Below are 24,099 nucleotides of genomic sequence, written 5' to 3'. Positions count from 1 at the left end.
TTAGGCAATAGTGGCAGTGCACTATTTAAAAAGAACAGCATATTTGACCTACAGCATATTTAATCTACAGTATATTTAACCTAAGAAAGTACCATAGTATTATGTTGTTTGGACATGGTAATACCATGTTTTGAGGATAAATATTTTAAGGAATCATACATTAACATTTAATCATGAAAATATTCAAACCATTTCAAAAATATTTGATAACAGTGCAGGTTTAAAATGCCAAGAGAAAGCATATTTTACTTACATGGTACTATCATGTTATTTTGAACATTTTTTAACATGGCTGTAACATGTTTTGGGACTTTATAATGTTTTGGAAATTATAAATTATCAATTAATCATGAAAATATTTAAATAATACCAAATATTTTATTTAGTCAACAGTGCTGTTTAACAGGGGCAGAGGAAGCATGTTATTTTAAACACGGGAACATGGTAATACCATGATTTTGGACAATTGTTTTATATTTTTAGAAATTAACAAATAATTACAGAAATATTGAAATCATTCAAAATATCTGATTTTGGCAATAGTGCTGGTTTAACAGGAAAGATTTAGCATGTTTCATATACATGTATAAAAATACATTTTAGCCTCTTTTTTTTAGATTTAATTTAATTCATTTAATTTAAATTTTTTAATTTTAAAATCAAATGCATATTTCAATTTTAATAAAAAAAATCTATCAAATTGAATTGAGTAATCTTTAACAAAATTAAATTAATAAAATGTTAAGTTTATTAACTTAATTTTGTTAAAGATTACTCAGTTAAATTTTTAATAAAATGTTGTTATGAAAATGAAATGTATAAATATTACAAATTGACTAAAATATATTTGTGAGTACCATAGGCATTTGTTTATTTTGCTAAGTTATGTTTTTGCTAAGTTATGTTTTTGATAAGTTGTTTTACATCATGGAAATATTCAAATCATCTAAAAAAATTAGATTTAGGCGATTGTGCCAATTTGAAAGGGACAGAGGCAGCATATTTTACAAACAAAAAGAAACATAATATTACCATGTTACCTTAACCTTGGTAAAAACTTGTTTTTTAGAGATGTACCATGGTAATTTAAATACTATTGTAAATAAATATGCTAATCATTCAGTACCATGATTTTTTATCAAAGTACCATGGTTTTACCCTCCGATACCATCATTGTATTATGGTTTGCCCTGATCACCTTTAAGCCAGATGTTCCTGTTCCAGATTTCTAAGTGTTAAAACCAGAGCAGAGCGTGCAGTTTGCCGGGTAAATATTGATTGCACATTACTTAAATCGCCTGGCTTGTTTTGAAAAGGGTCTTGTGATGGCTGCTTACACACTATCAGTGGACAAATGCTAATGTGTACAATGTAAAAGACAAATCCATATTTCTGCTCATTGTAAATGCAACTGTCATTCCACTCGACTGCTCTTCATTACAGATGCCCAATCAGACCCATCACATTCAAATACAATGAACATTTCTTTTTGTTTTCAAAGACTGATTTCATTTTTTTAACAGACTTTTTAATCATGAAAAAAGTGTCAGAGAGAGAGAGAGAGAGAGAGATAAATTTATTAGTATAAAGGCACTATGTTTAAGGTGTTAAGGCATTATTTTTATAAAGTTGCTTTGAAACTTGCTTTATGTGTTGTAAAGTGCTATATAAAAAAAAAACTGCACTGTATATAAAATTAAAATGTGCACTTGTAAGGTGCAATTTCTTCCTAATTTTATCTGAAAAAGTCTTTCTTTGTATTAAGCTAGTATATTAAATAATATTTTGACTTGGATTTAGTTCATTTAAAAAAGAAACATTCTTACAGTGTGATTTGACTCAAATCAAAGCTATAAAATAGATTTGAAGCTTAAAGCTTCTTGAAACAATTGATTCAGTTCACAAATCCATTGGAATATGATACAAAAACCACTTAAAATAATCACTCAAATTGTCTGATTGTACATTACCTCATGACTAGTTTATTAACAGATATGGGGTTTTTATGGCAATGCTGATATCTAGAAAAAAGGCTGGTAAATGACCAAAATGCTGATATGCTGTATATACGTACAGTACCATTGTACAGATAATATAATGGAATTATAGCAAATGAGCCATACAATAATTTGTTGACATTAAATGTGCCCCAAAAAATAAAATTAATAATAATAATAATAATTGCTGAAACACTACTTTTCAAATTTATTAAAATTCACTCAAAAATATTTCAACAACACAGCTGTTGACAAATTTTGGGACTGACACAAGGGGAGCAAACGCCTCTGGTAATAATATCAATATTGCCAAATAACATCCAATTAATCAATATTACATTGGTTACATTGAAACATGAAATCATCTATACACCTCAATGTTAATATTTCCAGCAGAACCTTTCTACTGTATATTTGAAACTATATTTATTGTAGATTTTGAAAAAAATTAAAAAATAAAATCTGCAGTTAAATGTTAACCAGACATTCAGCTTCACTGGAGAAAATGTGTGCTTGCACGACCACCCTGCCCCCTTGATCAGCTTGACTTTAAGATGGTCTCTGCCCTTGAGCTGTCACATGCTTACCCCATAAATATCACCCTGAGTCAAGCCCAGGCAGGGCCACAGAGGGCCAGTGTGTTAGTCTCTCTCACTAAGAATTTACAACAATCAGCCTTTAAAAAAAACAGCAACATGCAGTGACAAAGAAAATGCTCCATCCATTATTTCAGTCAGATAAGGATCGCTTTTAATCAAACAGCATGCAGGGCCAGATTCCGCTCTCTGAAAAAGCTAGATTAATAATTAATTCATTCAATACATATTTGAAGAGTCTTGTCTGCTCATTTCTATCGTTTAGATAATAGAGAGTGGAATGATTTTGACGGTGTCACTAAGCATGTGGTGGTATTTAGAATCTAAATTTGAATAAGACTGACAGATGCTGACCGTGCAGATTTGTAAAGATAAGGTGGATAGAACATAAGTATGTTACCGTAGACTTTGTCACTTCGAACCACTCTGGCCATTCTCCGTTGACCTCTCTCATCAACAAGGCATTTCTTTCCACAGAACTGCCACTTACAGTTACAGTTACATTCAAAAAGTATTTTGATTACTGAAGAGATTACTTTGCATTTTATTGTCATTTGTTTCATTTAATATTTAGTCCTTTCAGATGGAAAACATTTATACATATAAATGATGTGATCCAAAGTGCATTTGAACAGTGGTGAAACACTTTCTTATGATGTGTTACATTCATACGAGCAGACAGAGAAGTAAGTTTGAAGTAAGTTTGGAGCAGAAGAAATAGAAATAAACCTTGTGTAAATTGTCAGCTTTACGCTAAGCTAAAATGCTATTTCTAGCCATTTTACATGCACGTTACCTGGCACAATCATATTTTTTTTTTATCAAGTAAATTCACGTTAGATCATAATTTCTTTTTTTCTAGTAAGACCTTTGATATTAGGGCAAAAATCGTATTCTTGATCATAATTTTTGTATTGTTTTCCTGTAAAAAAATCCTTAAAACAAGATCAGTTTGATTTATCTTGTTTTAGAAACAACACTGCATAAGATATTTAGGTTTTTCAGAGAATGTATTTTTAACATGTGTTAAAAGTCTTACTGTACTGGCAGAGTTTTTATAGTCAAAACAAGTGAAAAAAATCTACCAGTGCTGAAGAAGTAATCCAAAGTATTTAGAATACGTTACTGACCTTGAGTAATCTAACGGAATACGTTACAAATTACATTTTACAGCATGTGTTCTGTAATCTGTAGTGGAATACATTTTAAAAGTAACCCTCCCAACCAGGGGCAGACTGGGAAGAGAAATCGGCCTGGGATTTTACATAGAAACTGGCCCAAATGTTGTTGAACGAGGATGAGGTGTCGCTGTCCTTTTCTGCATATCGCTGCCCCCTTCGGCATATCGCGGTGCCGTTTTGTGGCCTGTTCTGCATAATGCGGCGGCCCATTTCAGCTTGTCGTGGACCATTCGGCCCTGTTTGGGAAAAGTCCCAGGTCTCCCGACGGCCTGTCCGCCCCTGCTCCCAACCCTGTATATATATATATATATATATATATATATATATATATATATATATATATATATATATATATCAATATCTTGAATGTAATAGATTATTAGAATTCATAACAGTAGAATAGTATGCATGTATTTATACAGTATATCATAAATAATACTATATATAAATACAATAGATGTGAAATATTCACCTTTTAATTTTTTTTTCTCAACTTCTAAAACAAGTCTATGTAGTCAAATAATAAAATACAATATGTCACATTAACAAGAGCATAACTAAAATGCTAAATAATATAAGAATAATAACATAAAACACTATCAGATCAAAATGTATTCAGTTCTGTTTATGGAACTGTTGCAGTTCATACAATATTTGTTAAAATGCCACAGTGTATCACTGTCGATTCTCAGTATTGACATAAATTCTTTAAATATTTAATGATTCTTAAGATTCAAAGTTCTTTTGATCTTTCACTGATGCTTGGCTCTGTATTATCAATAGAGTCTGAAACTACTCTGTGCACACAAAAGCATAAAAAAAACACTAACATACTGTATGCAGTGTTTTATTGTATTGATTTTTTAAAATGCTGAATAAAAAGTAGAAAGGCATTTGCAATTAATGGTAATTAAAAAAAAATCTTACACTTAAAAGTCCATCTAATCTTAAAAAGGACAGAAAACGGTGTGAGTGACAGTCCATGGCTTTTTCCATGAATGCATTGTCTTCCTGGTTTGCACCTTATTGGCTCAGAGCTCTGCAGCACTGTGTGGCACTGACATTCTCTGAAAAACAGAAGAACAAAAACTGTGTTTTATCTCCCTTTGAAAAGCTGTGCTGTGTGCCCCTTCATCTGTGTTTTGCCATCTTGTGGAATTAACTACCCTGAGAATGGGTATACAATTTATATATATATATATATATTATGTGCTTTTAGTCAATACTAGCTTTACTATGACACACAACTCAGCTCCATTATACAATATCAGAGTGCATTGAAATAATTTTGTGACCTCTGAAATTTTCATTTGTAAGCGAGCAAATCAATTCAAATTCAAACAAGCTGTATTGACATGACTGTGGAACAGTTTTGCCAAAGCAATGGCCATTACTATAAATACAATGAAAGTCTTACAGATATATGACAAGACAAATTATAGGCCTTCAATATGCCCCACCCAAACTTCCACTTCAATATATGTCAACACAGGACAAAAATCTGCACCTGTCAAGTGAAGTTATGTGGTCTGTAAACTCAATTGTCCCTGCTGGACATACTTTATCAAGTAATATTTTATATTTATAATGTGTGAGTTATGCTGTGAATGTCTAATCTGCTGCATGTATTTAATCTCCAAATTTGAGAAGTTTGTGTGTTTATGTACTGTACGCAAGTATGATCTTGAACCCTGAGATTAATGGAATGGATTAATAGATAGTGCCAAGACCTTAAGATATAAATTAATTTATGAGCTGTTAAAGCCTTGTGTCCCTGGAGATAAGAAGTTCAGCTGTGACAAACAAGGTGCTAGTGCTGACAAGCTATAATTTAAAAAAAAAAAAAAACAAATATATATATATATATATATATATATATATATATATATATATATATATATATATTTATATATAAATATATATATATATATATATATATATATATATATATATATATATATATATATATATATATATATATATATATATATATATATATATATATATATATATATATATATATATATATATATATATATATATATATATATATATATATATATATATATATATATATACAGTACTGTGCAAAAGTTTTAGGCACTGGTGAAAAATGTTGCATAGTGAGGATTTCTTCAAAAATAATGCCATAAATAGTTTTCATTTATCAATTAACATCATACAAAGTCCAGTAAACATAAAAAAGTTAAATCAATATTTGGTGTGACCACCTTTGCCTTTAAAACAGCACCAATTCTCCTAGGTACACCTGAACACAGTTTTTCTTGGTTGTTGACAGATAGGATGTTCCAAGCTTCTTGGAGAATTCACCACAGTTCTTCTATCTATTTAGGCTGTCTCAATTGCTTCTGTCTCTTCATGTAATACCAGACTGACTCAATGTTCAGTGGGGGGCTCTGTGGGGGCAATGCCATCTCTTGCAGAGCGCCCTGTTCTTGTATCCTAATCTTATTTTGCAAATATTTGGGAGTCTAAAATGTGTTTTACCTATTGATGCACTAAAGCTGAAGATATAAATAACCATCTTAAGACAAATGTTTTTGTGAAACATCTTAATTGCCTAAAACTTTTGCACAATACTGTATATATATTATTTATTATTAAAAGTAGCATTTAACTAAATATTGTGCTTTAAATGAAGACCTAAAACCAGAGGCTGGAATCGATGAATCGTTTATTGAATGCGTTCATTTACACTAATTGTGAGTTGTGACGCAGCGCAAACCTTGTGACGCAAAGTAACTGCCAAAGATAACTGTCTAGTGTATGTTTACATAGGAAAACAATTGCAAAAACAGTGTGGATGTACGCAAAAATGCTAATTTAATAAAAACGTTAATAGATCTGCTGGAAGCTAACCCCATGTCTTCTCTTATGCAGTTCTCAGTGAAGACCTACATTCCAGCTTGTATTTTGTCAATGCATCTCTGCAAGAGGTAGTGTTCGCCAGCACCACGGGGACTCTGGTTCCCTGTCCTGCAGCAGCGGTGCCGCCTGCCACCCTGCGCTGGTATCTGGCCACCGGCGAGGAGAGCTACAATGTCCCAGGGATCCGCCATGTCCACCCAAACGGCACTCTCCAGATCTTCCACTTTCCTCCGTCCAGCTTTAGCAAAGTGATCCACGACAACACTTACTATTGCACAGCGGAAAATCCTTCAGGGAAAATCAGAAGCCAAGATGTTCATATTAAAGCCGGTGAGTGTTTAATATATATATATATATATATATATATATATATATATATATATATATATATATATATATATATATAGACTGTATCAATTGTTCAGTTGTTTTAAAATGTATGGCCAGATTATTTATACACTGAAGAAAATAAGAAAACGTAATAAATTCAGTGAAGTTTATGTCTAAAATAAGTGAAAATACAATATCTGTCAATGGAAAAAGATAAAATACACGTCTATAGTAGATGCATTTCTGAAAACAAAAGTATGAACATATTTTATTTGAGGAATTCCGATCAGCCCAACATAGCAACCATTGTCTCAACCAATATTGTGAGTTTGGGGAGGGACTACTGTATGTGTTTGGCCAACCAATGAAAAACACAGGGGAGTGTTCGGGGAAACCTGTTTCAAAACCATTATTTTAGCAATTCCGTTTGGTGATTATAGTGAGGCAGAAATTGTACATTTCACCTAAAATGTCTCATGTCATTTTTCTTCTCTCTAGTCTTACGAGAACCCTATACGGTCCGTGTGGCGGACCAGACCGCAATGAGAGGCAGTGTAGCGGTCTTCAAGTGCATTATTCCTTCCTCAGTGGAGAACTACATCACTGTTGTGTCATGGGAGAGAGACACCGTACCACTCGTCTCAGGTAGGACGCTGGGCATTCTCTCGCATTTTAGCTCTAAGGACAGAAACATAATTTATGCAAGTACGCAAAACACAATTCCTTAGCTAATGCTTTGTGAATCTTGTTGAACATACTTAATATTTGCTCCTGCAGTGCTGTGGTGGCAACAAACCTCAGTATTCAATGGGCCAAACAGTTAACTACAAATGTTTTCAAATGTGCCTTCAAATGTGTTATAACCAAGTTGCTAGATAAAAACTTGTTAACTTTAACTAACTTGCTTGGCAAGATTTTCTTCAAATTGTTCCTCCACAAAGACAGTATTTGGCTCAAAAGGGAAAACTGACCAAAAGAAACATGGTTTACGCATTTATTGCTCGCTAGAGTGCCCCTTGTGGAAGAGCTGTGAATACCACAAATTCTTGCTAGTTGTTATGAATTGTGGTCTGACACTGAAAATCAAGCAACAACCAAACACAATGATGCAGCAGAATCTTCTTACCTTATGGATTTTAATATGTAAGTGCGCACCATAATGTGGCGTGATGTTAAAATGTGTGCAGACATCCCTGGGGATTGGTGCAGTTTTGATGTTCTTAAGCAATATTCAGCCAATTAGAGCTCCCTGACTCTATGATTTTCTCTGTTCCCCATCAGTTTAACAAGCCCAAGCCTGCTCTAGAGAACGCATCCACATCTTTAAGTCATTTCTTCTTCTGTTGGTGACAACGCAAGATTTATTAGTCACTAACTTGGCATGCTGTCACAGAAACATTATAAAGAGTTCCTCTTTCGGTTGTCTAATCCTGAAGAAGTGGACGGTGGCAGTCGTGTCACTGAGCTTCACTGTACTGACCCACTTCCCTTCCAGCGGCAGCCAGTGAGAACAAGCTTTGAAAATCCGTATCAGTTAAATGGAACACTCGTCTACACAACTGTTTCCCCCCCTCAGGGCTGGCGGCTCTTTTTATGGGGCATTTGGCAAATTCAATAAAGAATCAAAAGTCGTTTAGACTGGGAGCGAGCGAGGACATTTTTCCATCGACGTGCCACATTTTTCTGTACAGGAAAAGATACTGATGAGATATATGAATCTTTTATTCATCTTTAGAGTGTAATGTGACAAATGTTCGCCCAGAGCTGATAGAGGGGATGGTTTTGTTGAAATATCATCTTTAAATTCTTCAAACATCTTATGTCTAATGCTCCATCTCAATTTGTATGCACATTTCATTCATGTATGAATGTCAGAGCTCATTTTTACTGGAGATGGGTGTATTTTTATGTAGATTATGACCAGAGAGGCAATGAATTTGACAGATGTCTGTCATTTAATAGAGGCTGTCACAAAACATTTGCTTGCGGTTGTCTGCGCCCCTTTTCCATGCTAAATATTTCATAAGGAAAGCAATATTTCTGCAAACAAACAGAGTTTAAACACAGTTCAGTGCATGTGGAACATTTGCACTTTTCAACATAGGCTGTTGAGAGCACTTTGGAGGAATCGTGTGTGTGTGTGTGTGTGTGTATGTGTGGCATACATTTCCTGATGGCCCCTTTAAAATTTTCAAAGACCTATTCTTCTGTGATGTCTTATATATAAATACGCTTTCTAAGCTTTCTAAGCAATCACACATTAGATGGAGTGAAGCTATTCTTCTTTTGTAATAAAATATTCATGTATAGATCCGTATTTGTGTTTGGTGGACTTTTGGCAATCAGGTAGCGACATATTTTTGCTAAACTGTTTGTTTTCAAATGTTAGAATTCCACATAATTGAGGCTTGTATCATGTAAAATGGATATAACAACATTACAGTTGCTATGGGTGTTACCAGGGTGTTGCTATGCAGTTGCTAAGGTGCGCTGAATGCAAGTTGGGTGTTCAAGTTACTTTCTGGCACAAGTCAAAAGAGCATCCCTATGTCTTTATGATATCCTGGTCCCTAAATATGGCTCGGATCCCTCCTTGTACATCCACGGTACTTATGTCATGTGAAAATCGTAAGTCTAAGTGTTGTTGGACATATTGGCATATGTGAGCTCAATTGTCCAGTTGAAATGTCCACGGAGGGGCGCCAAAAGCGATTCTCCACAGGAATTTCCTAACATTCTTCAATAAAGAGAGTTCTAAGCTGTAAACAATATCAACCAGCTCCAAGAGGAATAAAAAAACATTAAAAAATTTGAATTGAAGTGAAAATATATTTTATATATTTTGAATTTTTTTTTTTATATTTGGATCTGAAAACAGACAAAAGTACAAGACTGTGCACTTAAATATTTTTGAAATGATGCAATCAAAACATAATAGAACTACTGATATATAGTCACTGATTGTAGGTATAAAAACAATATATTTTAGGTATGCAAAATATTCAGATCATTATAGTCAAAGTTAAGTTATTATTAATAGGGAAAACAAATGGGATTTGTAATTCCGGAGCCTGTTGCACTGTATGGTAAAGCTTGCCTTAGCAAGCTCCTCTAATGGCTGAAATACATTCAGTATTGTTTGGTACAGCACAGGTGTTCTAGTCGCAAGGGATGCTGGGAAGATCTGGATGCAGGCGGCTGTGTTATGCAGCAGTGAGCCACAGAACAAACCGCTACAGGCACTTTAGAGGGTCCTTAGCATTCCACACACACCATCTCTCACACTGAGACCTCTGGCCAGAGAAACCACTAAAGAGAGAGAGACAGAGACTTTCTGTTCCATTTTTCCTCTTCATTTTTCCTGATTCCACCCTGCTCAGATTCAGCAGTTCTGTCTCTCTGACAGACAAATGCATGTTGGTGCAGGATTCGGTGAATCACATGATCTGTGGGTCAGAAAAGATACTTTATAGTATGTGCATGCAGTGAATAAATAAAAATAATGAAAATATGTTCTGCCCTCTCTGCAAAACATCACTTTCTCAATCAAAATTTTTGCCTGGGTTTTCATTAAAACATCCTTAAAACAAATAGCTTTACTTGAAAAGCAAAATTGTCTAAGATGTTTTCAAATCGGTTACACTTAAAAAAAATGGTTCCATTTACAGGATTTATTTGCTATTTATTTATTTATTTATTTATTTCCCTTAGGCTACTGATTCTTATTTTAAGTATAAACCTCAGTAAATTGTGTTAAATGTCTGCTTAAAATAAGAAAATAAATGCCAATAGGGTGAGAAAAATAAACTTAATTCAAGATATATTCTCTAAAACATACGCTATCTATTTTATTATACGCTAATTTACTTCTCAAGAAAATCCATCTTGTTTTAAGGACGTTAAGACGTTTTTACTGGAAAACAAGACAAAAACACTGGGAAAGAAAAGTATTTTTTGCCGTGTACAACATGTTTCGATAGACACTAGATGTAGTAAACAATGCCAGCTATTGCTGTTTCTTTTCGAGTGAGCAAATCCCACCTTGAGGCTTGTGTGTTAACTGAAGCTGGTGCCATGCCTGAGAATTCCCATGTTTCCCAGTTTGTTTTGTTGACATTTTGAAAACCATTGAGCAGCAAGCTGACCGTTGTCTGAAAATCACAAATCAAGCCCGTTGCGGGGGTAAGCGCACGTTTAACCCAACTCCCATTTAATGGGGTGAATCTAACATGGCCCAGAAGTAACGAATGGATTCATTAGTGCTAATCTGCTCCATAAAAAAAGAGATGCAGTGGGGCTGAGAGCAATCAATACAAATTCTAAGTAGGGGTGGGCGGTATGACCAAAATCTTATTTCATGGTATGAGTTAGGCTATATTACAGTATTTCAATGTAACAATACAGTTATTTTTGCTAAGGAATTAAAAGAAAAACGGTTTGTATTTTAACAACCATGTGCTAATGGCTATTTATTTATTTATTTTATAATCAAGTAAATTAAATACTTGATATAAAGATGAAAGATGCTTCATCTTATTTAATTACGCAAACCAAAAGATAATTCATACCAAAATGAATAAGTATGGCATCAGTGCAAGAACGGTTTTACATTATATTACATAAGACTCTTAAAGGGTTAGTTCACCCAACAATGACAGTTTTCTCCTCATACTCACCCTCATGTCATCCCAGATGTGTGACTTTCTTTCATCTGCTGAACTCAAATGAAGATTTTTAAAAGAATTTCTCAGCTCTATAGGTCCTTATAATGTAAGTAAATGGGTGTAAGTAAAATAAGCTCCAAAATCCACATAAGGGCAAAATAAAAGTACTCCAGACGACTCTGGTGGTTAACTCCATGTCTTCTGAAGCAATTTGATAGGTGTGGGTGAGAAACAGATCAATATTTAAGTCCTTTTTTTTACTATAAATTTTCCTCCCAGCTCAGTCAATCTCCACTTTCACTTTCTCGTTCTCCTTCTGTTTTTGGTGATTCACATCTTTCTTGCATATCGCCCCCTAATGGGCAGGGAGGAGAATTTATGACAAAAAATGACTTAAATATTGATCTGTTTCTCACCCACTACTATCATATCATGTCTGAACACTGGAGTCATATGGATTACTTTTATGATGCCTTTATGTGGATTTTGGAGTTTCAAAATTTTGGCACCCGTTCACTTGCATTGTGAGGACCTATAGAGCTGAAATATTCTTCTAAATATCTTGATTTGTGTTCTGCGGAAAAAAGAAAGTCATACACTTCTTGGATGGCATGACGGTGAGTAAATCATGAGAGAATTTTCATTTTTGGGTGAACATTATTTTAACAGAAACAGTAATATTATTAAATGGATTGTTCTGATTTTAAATTCTGATTGGATAAGCCACATTCACAGCTGTTGTAAAATAGCCTATATACACTCACCAAGCACTTTATTAGGAACACTGTGGTTATCTGAGTTACCGTAGCCTTTCTGTCAGCTCCAAACAGTCTGGCCATTCTCCGTTGACCTCTCTCATCAACAAGGTGTTTCTGTCCACAGAACTGCCACTCACTGGATGTTTTTGTTGTTGTTGTTTTGTTTTTTTGGCACCATTCTGGATAAACTCTAGAGACTGTTGTGTGTGAAAATCCCAGGAGATCAGCAGTTACAGAAATACTCAAACTAGCACGTCTGGCACCAGCAATCATGCCACGGTCGAAATTGCTGAGATCAAATTTTTTTCTCCATTCTGATGGTTGAAGTGAACATTAACTGAAGCTCCTGACCTGTATCTGCATGATTTTATGCATTGCACTGCTGCCACACGATTGGCTGATTAGATAATCGCATGAATGAGTAGGTGTACAGGTGATCCTTATAAAGATACACACCTGTGACCGCACATCAGCTGAATTCTATATTAATGTAGCAAGTTGCGATATTGCTCGCAAACTGAAAACAACTAAACATTCGTCGTGACCTGTTTGGAACATGTTTGAATCTGAATTTTCACATAACTCCATGTTTCTTCATTGTCAACATAACGTGTCCTGCACTCTTAAAGCCTTGCGAATATATCTACCACGGTTGATATAAATAGTAAAGCAACTAACCATTTAAACTGGTTTTTATACATGTCCACGCTTGGGAATGTAGAAAAAAAAGCTAATTTTGGATTCAAACCATTTGTAGCAAAAGGATAATGTTTTTAACTGGTCCCACTGTGGATTTTTTCAGAGCTTGGTAAGGCTGAGCTTTCTCCTCCGCAGACGTGCACCGTGTTTCTGTGCATGACAGGCAGGATTGGGGACTCTTGTCCTTGGTTTTTCCCTACGATTGGTTGAAGTATTGTTATCCGGAGGAAAAATGGGTCAGCCATTCCGCAGAGGACAGAATGTGTAAACAGGCAAACCAGAGAGGAACTTGCTCTGGGCTGGTGTGTGATGCTCTCTTCAGCCAAAACTGTTAAAAACATTTTCTGTACGTCAATGCTCAGTGAGCATCGAATCCCTGTGTCTTTTCCCACTCAGACAGAGACGAGAGAGGCTTAGCTGGATAAATAAAAGGGATACTCTGAAAGGAGTGGAGGAAAATCAATATCAGTTTGCATTAATCATGCTGCGGGTGCCAGAGAGAATTATGGCTACACAGAGGGAGAGGTGCATGTGTGCTTTTGGTTTCTCAGGCAAAGGCTTACAGTTTTCTCAGACAGTGGTGTTTCTGAGCAATTAGGTATAATTTCATTCATTTTTGCATATTGCATATATATATATATTAATACTGACCCGCAACCCTACATAGGACAAGTGGCTATAGAAGATGGATGAATGGATGGATGGATATTAATACTGGCTGTTGTAATATTTTTCTCTGCAAGAGATCATCAGTAAACTGATGTTTGATATTTTTGTTTCAGAGATGGTGCTTCATAAACTGATCAGCCTAGGCTGATGGTTTTTAATGGAAAAAGCTAAGCAATTTTAAATTAAAAGAAGGAGATTGTAATATTTTTTTAAATGGTAGGGTCATTTTATTCTATAATGTTGGCTCAGCTACATCTCTCCAGCACAGTCTATGGACGACAAGACAGCAAATTGCTATTCAGTTTATTCTTGGTCATTGGACCAAATTTGATTCAAGATTTGGCTTTACAAGTTTCAGTCTAATCTAATTTATGCTGGTGCTCTGTTTAGTTCTTCATAGGTGGTCGACTGATATCAACAAACAGAATTTCAAATTGATACAATACTGGCATCAAATTTGATCTAGTCTGCTTTCCAACACTTACTTTAAGGAGTAAACATCAATGAATAAATTTGGTTATTAACTTCATCTTTAATTATTTACAAATGACTGATGTATGTCAATAACCTGCAATATGCTTCCCTTGTCTTGTTCCAAAATGTTTTCTTTATTCTGTGGTACACTAAATTTATGTTACTATTAAAATTTTTGGGTTTTGGGTAAGGGGTTAGACTTCATGGTCAAGTTTAGGTTTGGGCTAAAACTTGTGATTAAAAATTGTAACAACATTGTTCATTGGTTAGTTTATTGCTCTCTATTGGAGTGCATGTTGTACGATTTTGTATGAGCCAACTTGCCGTGAGACCGGTTGTATCAGCCTATTAATCACTATTTATTTATCACTAGTTCTTTATACACACGTAGACCTATTTTTCTCACCTAGACGATTTTAGCTCAGCCTGATACTGGATCGTATCCAGCTTATAAAATGCACAGACTAACAATAAGCACAAAGCAAAGACTGATATAAAAATAATAATAATGAATCCCTGATTATGAGCACAACCACAGCACATTATAAATGCTACAAAAGTGCATAAAAAAGACTAATGTTGGAGTATTAAAATCTGTCCCACATATTATTTTTATTGTGAACATACTTTAAAATACCCAATCTGGTTAATTATTGTGATGTCATAATCACAGGGTATCTAGCGTTTGACCTTTGACTCCTAATTGTGTATCCTGCATCTGTAAATCAGCTTCCCCACAGCAGCAACTAATTGCTCCTGAGGAGCGTGTCCATGAGCCCTTATCATCAGCGGGCAGCTGCCGTACAGCGTTTGAATGGTGCCTACGTTTGTTCACCATTCATTGTACTCATGACAACAGCCGCCTAACATACCGCTTCTCCGCTATTGTTTACTGAGAGAAAAGGGGGGGGAAACCTGGCAGCAGCTTTCATGATAATCTTTAAAACGTTCGTCAATAGAAGAGGATAGAAGAACGCTCGTCAATAGAACGCTCAGTAAAGGAAGAGTAAAACATTCAAGGTTGTTTGTGTGGCAACAACGTAGTATTTGAAGCAAATAAAATGAACAGCTGCTGTGACAATGACTTTGTCAATGTTATTGTGTTAAGCTTTCATTTGAAGTATGTTTACTTACGAATTTATGTTTAGATACCAATTTTGTTTTAAGCAAATCAGTGACAGTCCACCATACAGTGGATATATGCAGTACAAGGGTCATTCTACAAAACAGGTGCAATTTCTGTTCCTCATATTCATACGTGTAAAACTAACAATGTAAAGCTGATGCCTGGCTTGATAATGTGTTACTATAGACAACACCTCAGCAAAAATCTAGGTTTTTATTTTAGTTTTTTATGCTTTACCTAAAGTAGTATATCATTTTTAATCATTTTGTCTTCATTTGTTTCTAAATATTTTTAGATTTTAAATGGCAATGTATTATTGAAATGATTTAAACTGCATCAACAGTGTTACCTTTCTGGTGATACATATGATACATTTATTAAAAATGTATTAATTATGCTTGATATGGGACAATGTGATTTATTAATGGAATAGTTCACCCAAAATTAAAAGAATTCTCTCATCATTTACTCACCCTCATGCCATCCCAGATGTGTCTGACTTTCTTTCATATGCAGAACACAAATTAAGATTTTTAGAAGAATATCTCAGTTCTGTAGGTCCATACAATGCAAGTGAATGATGACCAAAACTTTGAAGTTCCAAAAATCACATAAAGGCAGCATAAAAGTAATCCATAAGACTCCAGTGGTTTAATCCATATCTTCTGAAGCAATCCAATCGGTTTTGGGTGAGAACAGACCAAAATATATCTCCTTTTTCAATATAAATCTCAACATCAGCAGTCTCCTTGCAATCATGAATTCAAGCTTGATAACACTTCCTGGTGCTATCTAGCACTCTGCATATGCGCCAAGCACTAGGAAGTGTAATCGAGCTTGAAATCATGATTGTGCCAAGATATTGCAGTGGCAAGATATACAGTGAAAAAGTAAGTTATATATTGGTCTGTTCTCACCCAAAACCTACTGAATCGCTTCAGAAGATATCGATTAAACCTCTGGAGTCATATGGATTAATTTTATGATGCCTTGAGTTGCTTTTTGGAGCTTCAAAATTTTGGTCACCATTTCCTTGCATTGTATGGACCTACAGAGCTGAAATATTCCTCTAAAAATATTCATTTGTGTATTACAGAAGAAAGAAAGTCATACACATCTGGGATGGCATGAAGGTGAGTAAATGATGAGAGAATTTTCATTTTTGGGTGAACTATTCCGTTAACATTATTTGTCTGATAGAATACGAAAAACCTTACAAAAATCTACTTTAAAAATGACCTTTTACTTTTTAAAGGTTCCCTTTTCATAAAATGACCCACAGAAACAATACACATATGCATGACACATTTTGCTGTGTTTTTAAACTACAATACCAACTGCCAAAGACAGAAAAATACAGGAAAATGTTTTTTTTTTTTTACCACTTTTGAGGAGCCACTTTTTTATTTGGACTCATTAGTGAGGAAGGTGAACAATGTTTATTGCAGACTGGAAGTGCAGTGCCTCCATTCAATTAATACTTTACAATGAGGTTATAAATGATCACAAAATCATTAATAGCATACGACAGAACCATTTGTATTTTGGGACTATGTTAAAACTTCTGTGTTTCTCAATAAATAGAAGTGCTGTTGATAGGGTTCTCAGCTAATAGCTACGCAGGTAAATGATTGGCTAAAAATGGTGCATGCCTCTTCTATTTGTTGCCAGTAAAATCATCTACACCTTTTTTTTTTTTAGTAAACTGCCTGGAGAAAGTACAAAATAACTGAAAGGGGAGGGGGGTTGCATTTCATCTAATTGAGAGCTTCAAATTATCTGTGCGGAGAAGATAAGCCTTGTTCTCTTAACAGTTATTACTCACTCTGTTTGTAAGTATGTTTCATCCTTTCTCATGCACTCTGTGCTTTCAGGCCTGCTATCTCTCTCTTCCTCCCGCCAGTAAAGCTTTTGCCGCTAGTGAAACTGCTCAAAATATGCAAACTTCAAAATGGAGGCCAAATCATGTGACTATGAGCAGCCATCTTCTGTGTGAATGCACAGTCAAGTTTGACTCAAGACAAGGCTTTTCATTTACACTGCTGAACAAAGTGTTTTTGGGCAAGAAATTTGTAGATGTAGAAAATTATGGATTAATTGGCATTCTACCAGATAGACCAACATAATCCAGTCAACTCCAGGTTAAGAAATGAACCAGGGCTTGAGGCAAAATGCCACAGAAAGTGGCAAAAATGCTCCAGATATTGCGAATATCAGGGAATTTTTTTTACTGAACATTTGATATTTGTTTTTCTACTGTGGATTTCATGGCCTATGCAGACACCATAGTGGCCTGTACACTGCAACAAATCATTGTCTTGTTCAAGATATATTCTTCTTTTTTTTATTTTTTTTAAGCAATTTTGATTATGCAATTTTAAGGATATCAATATTTGTACTAGAAAACAAGACAAAAATACTGATTTAGAAAATTACTCTTTTTGCAGTGTTTCATTTAGATATTTGTTTTTTATCTTGATTTGATTTAATAATTAACAGCCATAAATGTTCTGATTGACAAATTTATTTTAATTAATTGATTCAGCTAAAGTAACTGACATAAATGATTGGCATGTTGTGTGTTTTTCTATGGTTAGAAAAATATTTATCCTCATTAAGGATAAAAATGTAGCTGAAAATCAATTCCAGGGGGAAAGTATTGCCGAAAAATGGCCCTCAGTAGATTTGGGGCCCTATTTTTAGAGCGCTAGTGTTAAGCACAACACTATGCCAAAAGTCATAAGCGCAAAGTCAGTGGGCATGGCCATGAAATTTTGGTATTTTCGTGCAAGCATGCAATAAGTCTAGGTGCAAGTAGGTTTGGCGAAATCGCCTGTGCAACGCACAAATGGGCTAAGTTATATGAATTATATTATATGAATAATGCAGGAACTGAATTTGAACTTTTGAACTTAACGCTGAGTTAAGAGGTTGTATTAAAATATCTTAGCACAATTGTTTCTCAGGAAAATAGCAAATACACCACACAATACAAAACATACAATACACCCACAGTTTGCATGCCTGCACCCACAATAGCGCAAACACTCCCACCCACGCCCATTTGCGCTTTGTGCTGGCACGAAAATTGCACTTAGAATAAGCACTCTCATGAAAATTGGATAAGACGCTGCACATGGTCGTAGTGCTGCACTTTGCGCACTTACGAAAACAGAGCCCTTAGTGTTTCTCAATGCGCTCAGCTGATCTGCACTGGCTTGTTGCAGCATCAATTGAAGCAAGAGGCACTAGACACCAGGGTAGGGTTGCACCAGGTTTGTGTAAGGTCTCACTTAAGTTGAGACGTAAAGTTCACACTAAGGGCTTAGTAACTACTAGTTAGTTTGTAACTAAGTCAGTGCTTAATTTGGTTGCACCACCTGTTCTTAAGGCAAGACTTAACTAGTAGGTCGTAAGCTCTCCATAAAGTAATGCGTAGTCGCATAATATGATGTTTACCTGTACTGATCCAATAAACAGTCTTCAAATTTGACACAGAAGTGTTAAAAAACTGTGAACTTCAGTTTGATCTTGTTTCATGTTCAAACCTTTGCTCATGTAACTGTCAGCTGTAATAAATTATATCCCCTTAAAATACGATACGTAATAAAACGTCTCGGTTACTGTCTTAACCTCCGTTCCCTGATGGAGGGAACGAGACACTGTGTTGATGTAGTGACACTAGAGGTCGCTCTTGAGAGCCCCGAACACCTCAGATTTTCTAGAGAGGTGCCATGGGCCAGTGCCCACGAGGATGCCAGACTCCTTGTGGAGTGTGCTCATATTCCCAAAGGGGCGGGCACGGCCTGGGCCTGGTATGCCATAGCGATGGCATCCACGATCCAGTGGGCAAGCCTCTGTTTGGAGACAGTGTTCTCTTTCCGCTGTCCGCCAAAGCAGACAAAGAGCTGCTCAGAGCGTCTAAAGCTCTGCGTACGATCCAAGTAGATTCACACAGTACGCACCGGACACAGCAACAACAGGGCTGGGTCTGCCTCCTCCTGGGGCAGCGCTTGCAGGTTCACCACCTGATCCTTGAAGGGGTTGTGGGAACCTTGGCCACATAGCCTGGCCGGGGTCTCAGGATTACGTGAAAGTCACCCAGACCGAACTCCAGGCAGGTATCGCTGACAGAGAACACTTGCAGGTCCCCAACCCTCTTGATGGAGGTGAGCGCAATCAGGAGGGCCGTCTTCAAGGAGAGGGCTTTCAACTCGACTGACTCTAGTGGCTCAAAAGGGGCTCCGCGAAGGCCCAGGAGGACCACGGAGAGATCCCATGAGGGGAACAGGCGTGGCCTAGGAGGATTCAGCCTCCGGGCGCCTCTCAGGAACCCGATGATCAGGTCGTGCTTCCCTAAGGACTTACCGTCCACTGTATCAAGGTGTGCCGCTATGGCGGCCACATACACCTTCAAGGTGGAGGGGAACAGCCATTCCTCCAGTCTTTCCTGCAGGAAGGAAAGCACTGACCCGACTGCACATCTCTGAGGGTCTTCAGCTCGGGAAGGACCCCAATTCACGAACCGACACCACTTCAGGGTATAAAACTGCCTCGTGGAGGGAGCTCTGGCCTGAGTGATCGTGTCTACCACTGCTGGTGGTAGGCCACATAGGTCTTCCGTGTCCCATCCAAGGGCCAAACGTGGAGGTTCCAGAGGTCTGGGTGCGGGTGCCAGATGGTGCCCCGTCCCTGAGAAAGAAGGTCCTTCCTCAGGGGAATTTGCCAGGGAGAGATTGTTGCAAGGAGCTTGAGGTCTGAGAACCAAGTCTGGGTGGGCCAATACGGGGCCACGATGGTGACCTGACCTTGCACAGGGTCTGTGCAAGTAGGCTCACTGGGGGGAATGCATACTTGCACAGCCCCCGGGGCCAGCTGTGTGCCAGCGCATCTGGGCTGAGGGGGGCCCCCGTCGGAGAATACCAGAGCAGGCAGTGGGAGGTTTCTTGGGAGGCAAATAGGTCTACTTGTGCTTTGCCAAACCGACTCCAAATCAGCTGGACCACCTGGGGGTGGAGTCTCCACTCTCCCCTGAGCATCACCTGCCACAACAGTGCGTCCGCTGTGGCATTGAGGTTGCCTGGGATGTGAGTGGCCCGCAGTGATCTCAGTCGCCGCTGACTCCATAGGAGGAGTTTTAAGAGCGGTTTATATATGCTACTGTCACTGTGTTGTCTGTCCGGACCAACACATTCTTGCCCTGGATCAATGGCAAAAGCCTCCACAGGGCGAGCAATACTGCCAGCAATTTGAGGCAGTTGATATGCCAACACAGTTGCAGTCCTGTCCAGGAGCCAGCGGCTGCGTGCCCATTGCACACGGCGTCCCTGCCTCGCTTTGAGCCATCTGTCGTAATGACGAAATGCCTGGACACTTGCTGTAGGGGAACTCCTGCCTGTAGAAATGCAAGGTTTGTCCAAGGGCTGAACAAGTAGCGGCAGATCGGCGTGATGGCCATGCGATGTGTGCCGTGGCGCCATGCCCATCTCGGGACACGAGTCTGAAGCCAGTGCTGAAGTGGTCTCATCCCTACCCTCAACCCTCAACCCTAGTGGCGTGACCGGCGCCGAGGATGCGTTTGCTTGTGAGGCGTGCTATCATTGAGACGGAGCCTAACTCCATGCCAAGAAAAGAGATGCTCTGAACCGGGGAAAGGTTGCTCTTTTCCCAGTTGACCCGAAGCCCTAGCTGGCTGAGTTGCCTGAGCATGAGGTCCCTGTGTGCACATAGCAACTCTTGAGAGTGAGCTAGAATCAGCCAGTCATTGAGGTAGTTGAGTACGTGGACACCCACATCCCTAAACGGGGCAAGAGCTGCCTCTGTGACTTTCGTGAAGACGCGAGGGCACAGGGACAGGCCGAAGGGGAGGACCTTGTACTGATACGCCTGGCCATCAAAAGCAAACCGTAGGAAGGGTCTGTGTCGAGGTAGATCCGAGACGTGAAAGTTTGCATCCTTCAAGTCTACCGCCGCGAACCAATCTTGATGCCGGACACACACCAAAATGTGCTTTGGCATCAGCATCTTGAACGGGAGTCTGTGCAAAACCCGGTTCACAACTCGCAGGTCCAAGATTGGCCACAACCCACAGCCTTTCTTCGGTACGATGAAGTAAGGGCTGTAAAACCTTTTCTTCATCTCAGCTGGAGCCCTTGCGCAGAAGGGTCGTGATCTCCGCACGCAAGGTGGCGGCATTCTCACCCCTCACTGAAGTGAACTGAATTGCGTAGCCGAGTCGGATGGTCCTGGCCAACCACCGCGACGGGTTGGAAAGCGCTAGCCAAGCGCTTCGTCCAAGCTCCGGGAGAGGGGCACTAAGAGGACGATCACGTTTAATGTACCTGTGGGTGGGGCCTCACGGCGGGAGGGGGCAGGGGATGCCACGTCGAGGAGCCTCGCTTCGTCTCGAACTCATGGCTGCGCTGAGGGGACCCTCGAAGCACTTACCTTTCTCCATGAACCCGGCATCAGGGGGGTCGGTGACGGGGGAGGAGGGACTTTTTGACCGTCCTCGTAGTCTGTCACAACCACATGCCCGTTGGTGTGAGTGTGGTGCGACCGGACACGTGAAGGCGGGGGGCCCGCGTTCACGGCGTCTAAGTCGCAGGTGCTCAGTGCCCGGTTGCCGTGATAACGCCGGTCGTAAACACTGGCTATGTGACCCAGGGAGTGAGGAAACTGCTCTTTTATTGAGAATGTGGGTACGTTCGGGGTGCAGCGAACATAAAAGTAAAGGAAACCAAGGATTTACCTCCCGGCCCTCCACCGGGGGATGGAGTGGTCTGGATACCAGCTCCGGGTTTGCAGCTGACATCTCGCTCCCTGGGCCGTCCGTTTCAGGGGCGCTTAGGAGCCTTCCAGGTCCTCGTGCCGGCCCGTGAGGCGGGGGGGCATCAGCTTCTTGCGGGGAGCTCTACGCTGGGGCTGAGAACTGGGCTCGGGCTGAGGCGGAGCAGCCTGGGCTTTTGCCGCCGCAGGAGGACGCCCTCGGCAAGCAGACAGGATACAGAATCTTGAACCACGCTGGGGCAAGATGTGTTGAAAAGCCCCCGTCTGCTTCCTCACCACCAAGAACTGCTGGGCTAAGTCCTCGACGGTGTCGCCGAATAGGCCGATCTGGGAGATGAGGGCGTTGAGAAAGCTAACCTTGTCCGTGTCCCTCATCTCGACCAGATTCAGCCACAGGTGGCATTCCTGGACCACGAGGGCGGACATCGCCTGCCCGAGTGCTCGCACCGTGACCTTCGTCGCCCGGAGGGTGAGGTCAGTCGCTGAGTGCAGCTCCTGCATCACATCGGGATCAGGACTACCCACGTGCAGTTCCTTTAGTGCCTTGGCCTGGTGTACTTGCAGGAGGGCCATGACATGCAGGGCAGAGGCAGCCTGACCAGCGGCGCTGTAGGCTTTGGCCGTCAGAGACGACGTCATCCTACAGGCCTTGGAAGGGAGTGCCGGGTGATCCCGCCAGGTGGCTGCGCTTTGTGGGCACAGGTGCACCGCAAATGCCTTATCCACCTGAGGGACCTCCGTATACCCATGGGCCACCTCGCCATTGAGGGTAGTGAGAGCGTCTTTAAAAAGACGTTCAAAGTCAATGTGTGTGCTCTAATAGAGAAAATATACTCTTTAGCAGGAATATACACTCTCTTAGCGCTGTTGAAGCGCCCAGGGGTGAAATCTGCACTCGTCGTGCAGAAGGAGAGAAAGCCGCTGGAAATGTGCCGTATATCCAACAGCATACGCTTCTTAAGAGGTGAATGGAACAGCAGTAGTATTCAGCTCGCTGATAGTACAACCACTTGGTTCTGAAGAAAAAATCTGAATGAGTGGTTGCGAGCCAGCTCCTTTTATACCCATATGTCCGGGGGAGTGGCATGCAAATTCCACTCGCCAATTCTCATTGGACTTTTCTCAAAAAACTGAGGTGTTCGGGGCTCTCAAGAGCGACCTCTAGTGTCACTACATCGACACAACGTCGAGTGAGTGACAGAAGGGGAACAAGAATTAATTAATGATATAGGCTATTTAGCCTATGTAAATAACAATATTCAACAACTGTATCTAAAATGAATAAGGGATAATAAATAAATACTAATACAACAGGCTGGAAAAATAGACATTTATTCATTTTAATATTTTATATATTTCGCATATGTTGAAACTTGACACCAGGCGGAGTACACAGGAAAGTGCACCATTAGATTGGTTGAATCATGCAGAAGAAGTATGTTTTTTTACATAATGTTTTCTCCTGTAAATGTAAACGAGTGTAAATGCCAACATCATCATATATGTCGAAAGGACTGAAGCCTGTCAACCAAAACATGAGCTCATTGATGTCATTAAGTGAGTCTGCCTCTTTATTCCATCCGTTACTCCTGGTTGGAGGCTTCCATAAATATTTAGTTTATACGTAGGGTTACATCCTACCTAAATTTAATGGTGCAACGCTCAAATACTTAGTAGTGTGTAAATTGTGACTTAGTGCCCATTTACGCCACAACTAGGCTAAGTTGTAATGTACGTGTAGCTGGTGCAACCGACCCCAGTTCCTTTCCACAGAAATGAATCATGGTATGAATATCATAACCATATGCATGGTAAATAATTTATGAATGACTGACACCAGACACAACACTTTTTAAAATGTGTTAAAATGTATCAATTTTTTCTCTTTTCAACCTATATCTATCATTGATGACATCTGAGCATCCAT

At 38.9% G+C, this 24,099-nt stretch overlaps 1 protein-coding gene across 1 annotated transcript in view; it reads left to right on the top strand.

The window, feature by feature from the left end:
* LOC127432963 (cell adhesion molecule DSCAM-like) overlaps positions 1-24,099 on the top strand; it is a 122,586-nt gene that overhangs the window by 16,862 nt on the left and 81,625 nt on the right. The window contains exons 2-3 of the mRNA XM_051684509.1: positions 6,676-6,993; positions 7,492-7,638. Of these exons, the coding sequence (XP_051540469.1) occupies positions 6,676-6,993; positions 7,492-7,638 (465 nt within the window). The remainder of the gene's footprint in view (positions 1-6,675; positions 6,994-7,491; positions 7,639-24,099) is intronic.

This window comes from Myxocyprinus asiaticus, chromosome 42 (assembly GCF_019703515.2).
Source record: "Myxocyprinus asiaticus isolate MX2 ecotype Aquarium Trade chromosome 42, UBuf_Myxa_2, whole genome shotgun sequence".
NCBI lineage: Eukaryota > Metazoa > Chordata > Actinopteri > Cypriniformes > Catostomidae > Myxocyprinus > Myxocyprinus asiaticus.
The sequence above is the reverse complement of the archived record's forward strand: the minus strand, read 5'-3'. Positions and strand labels throughout refer to the sequence as shown.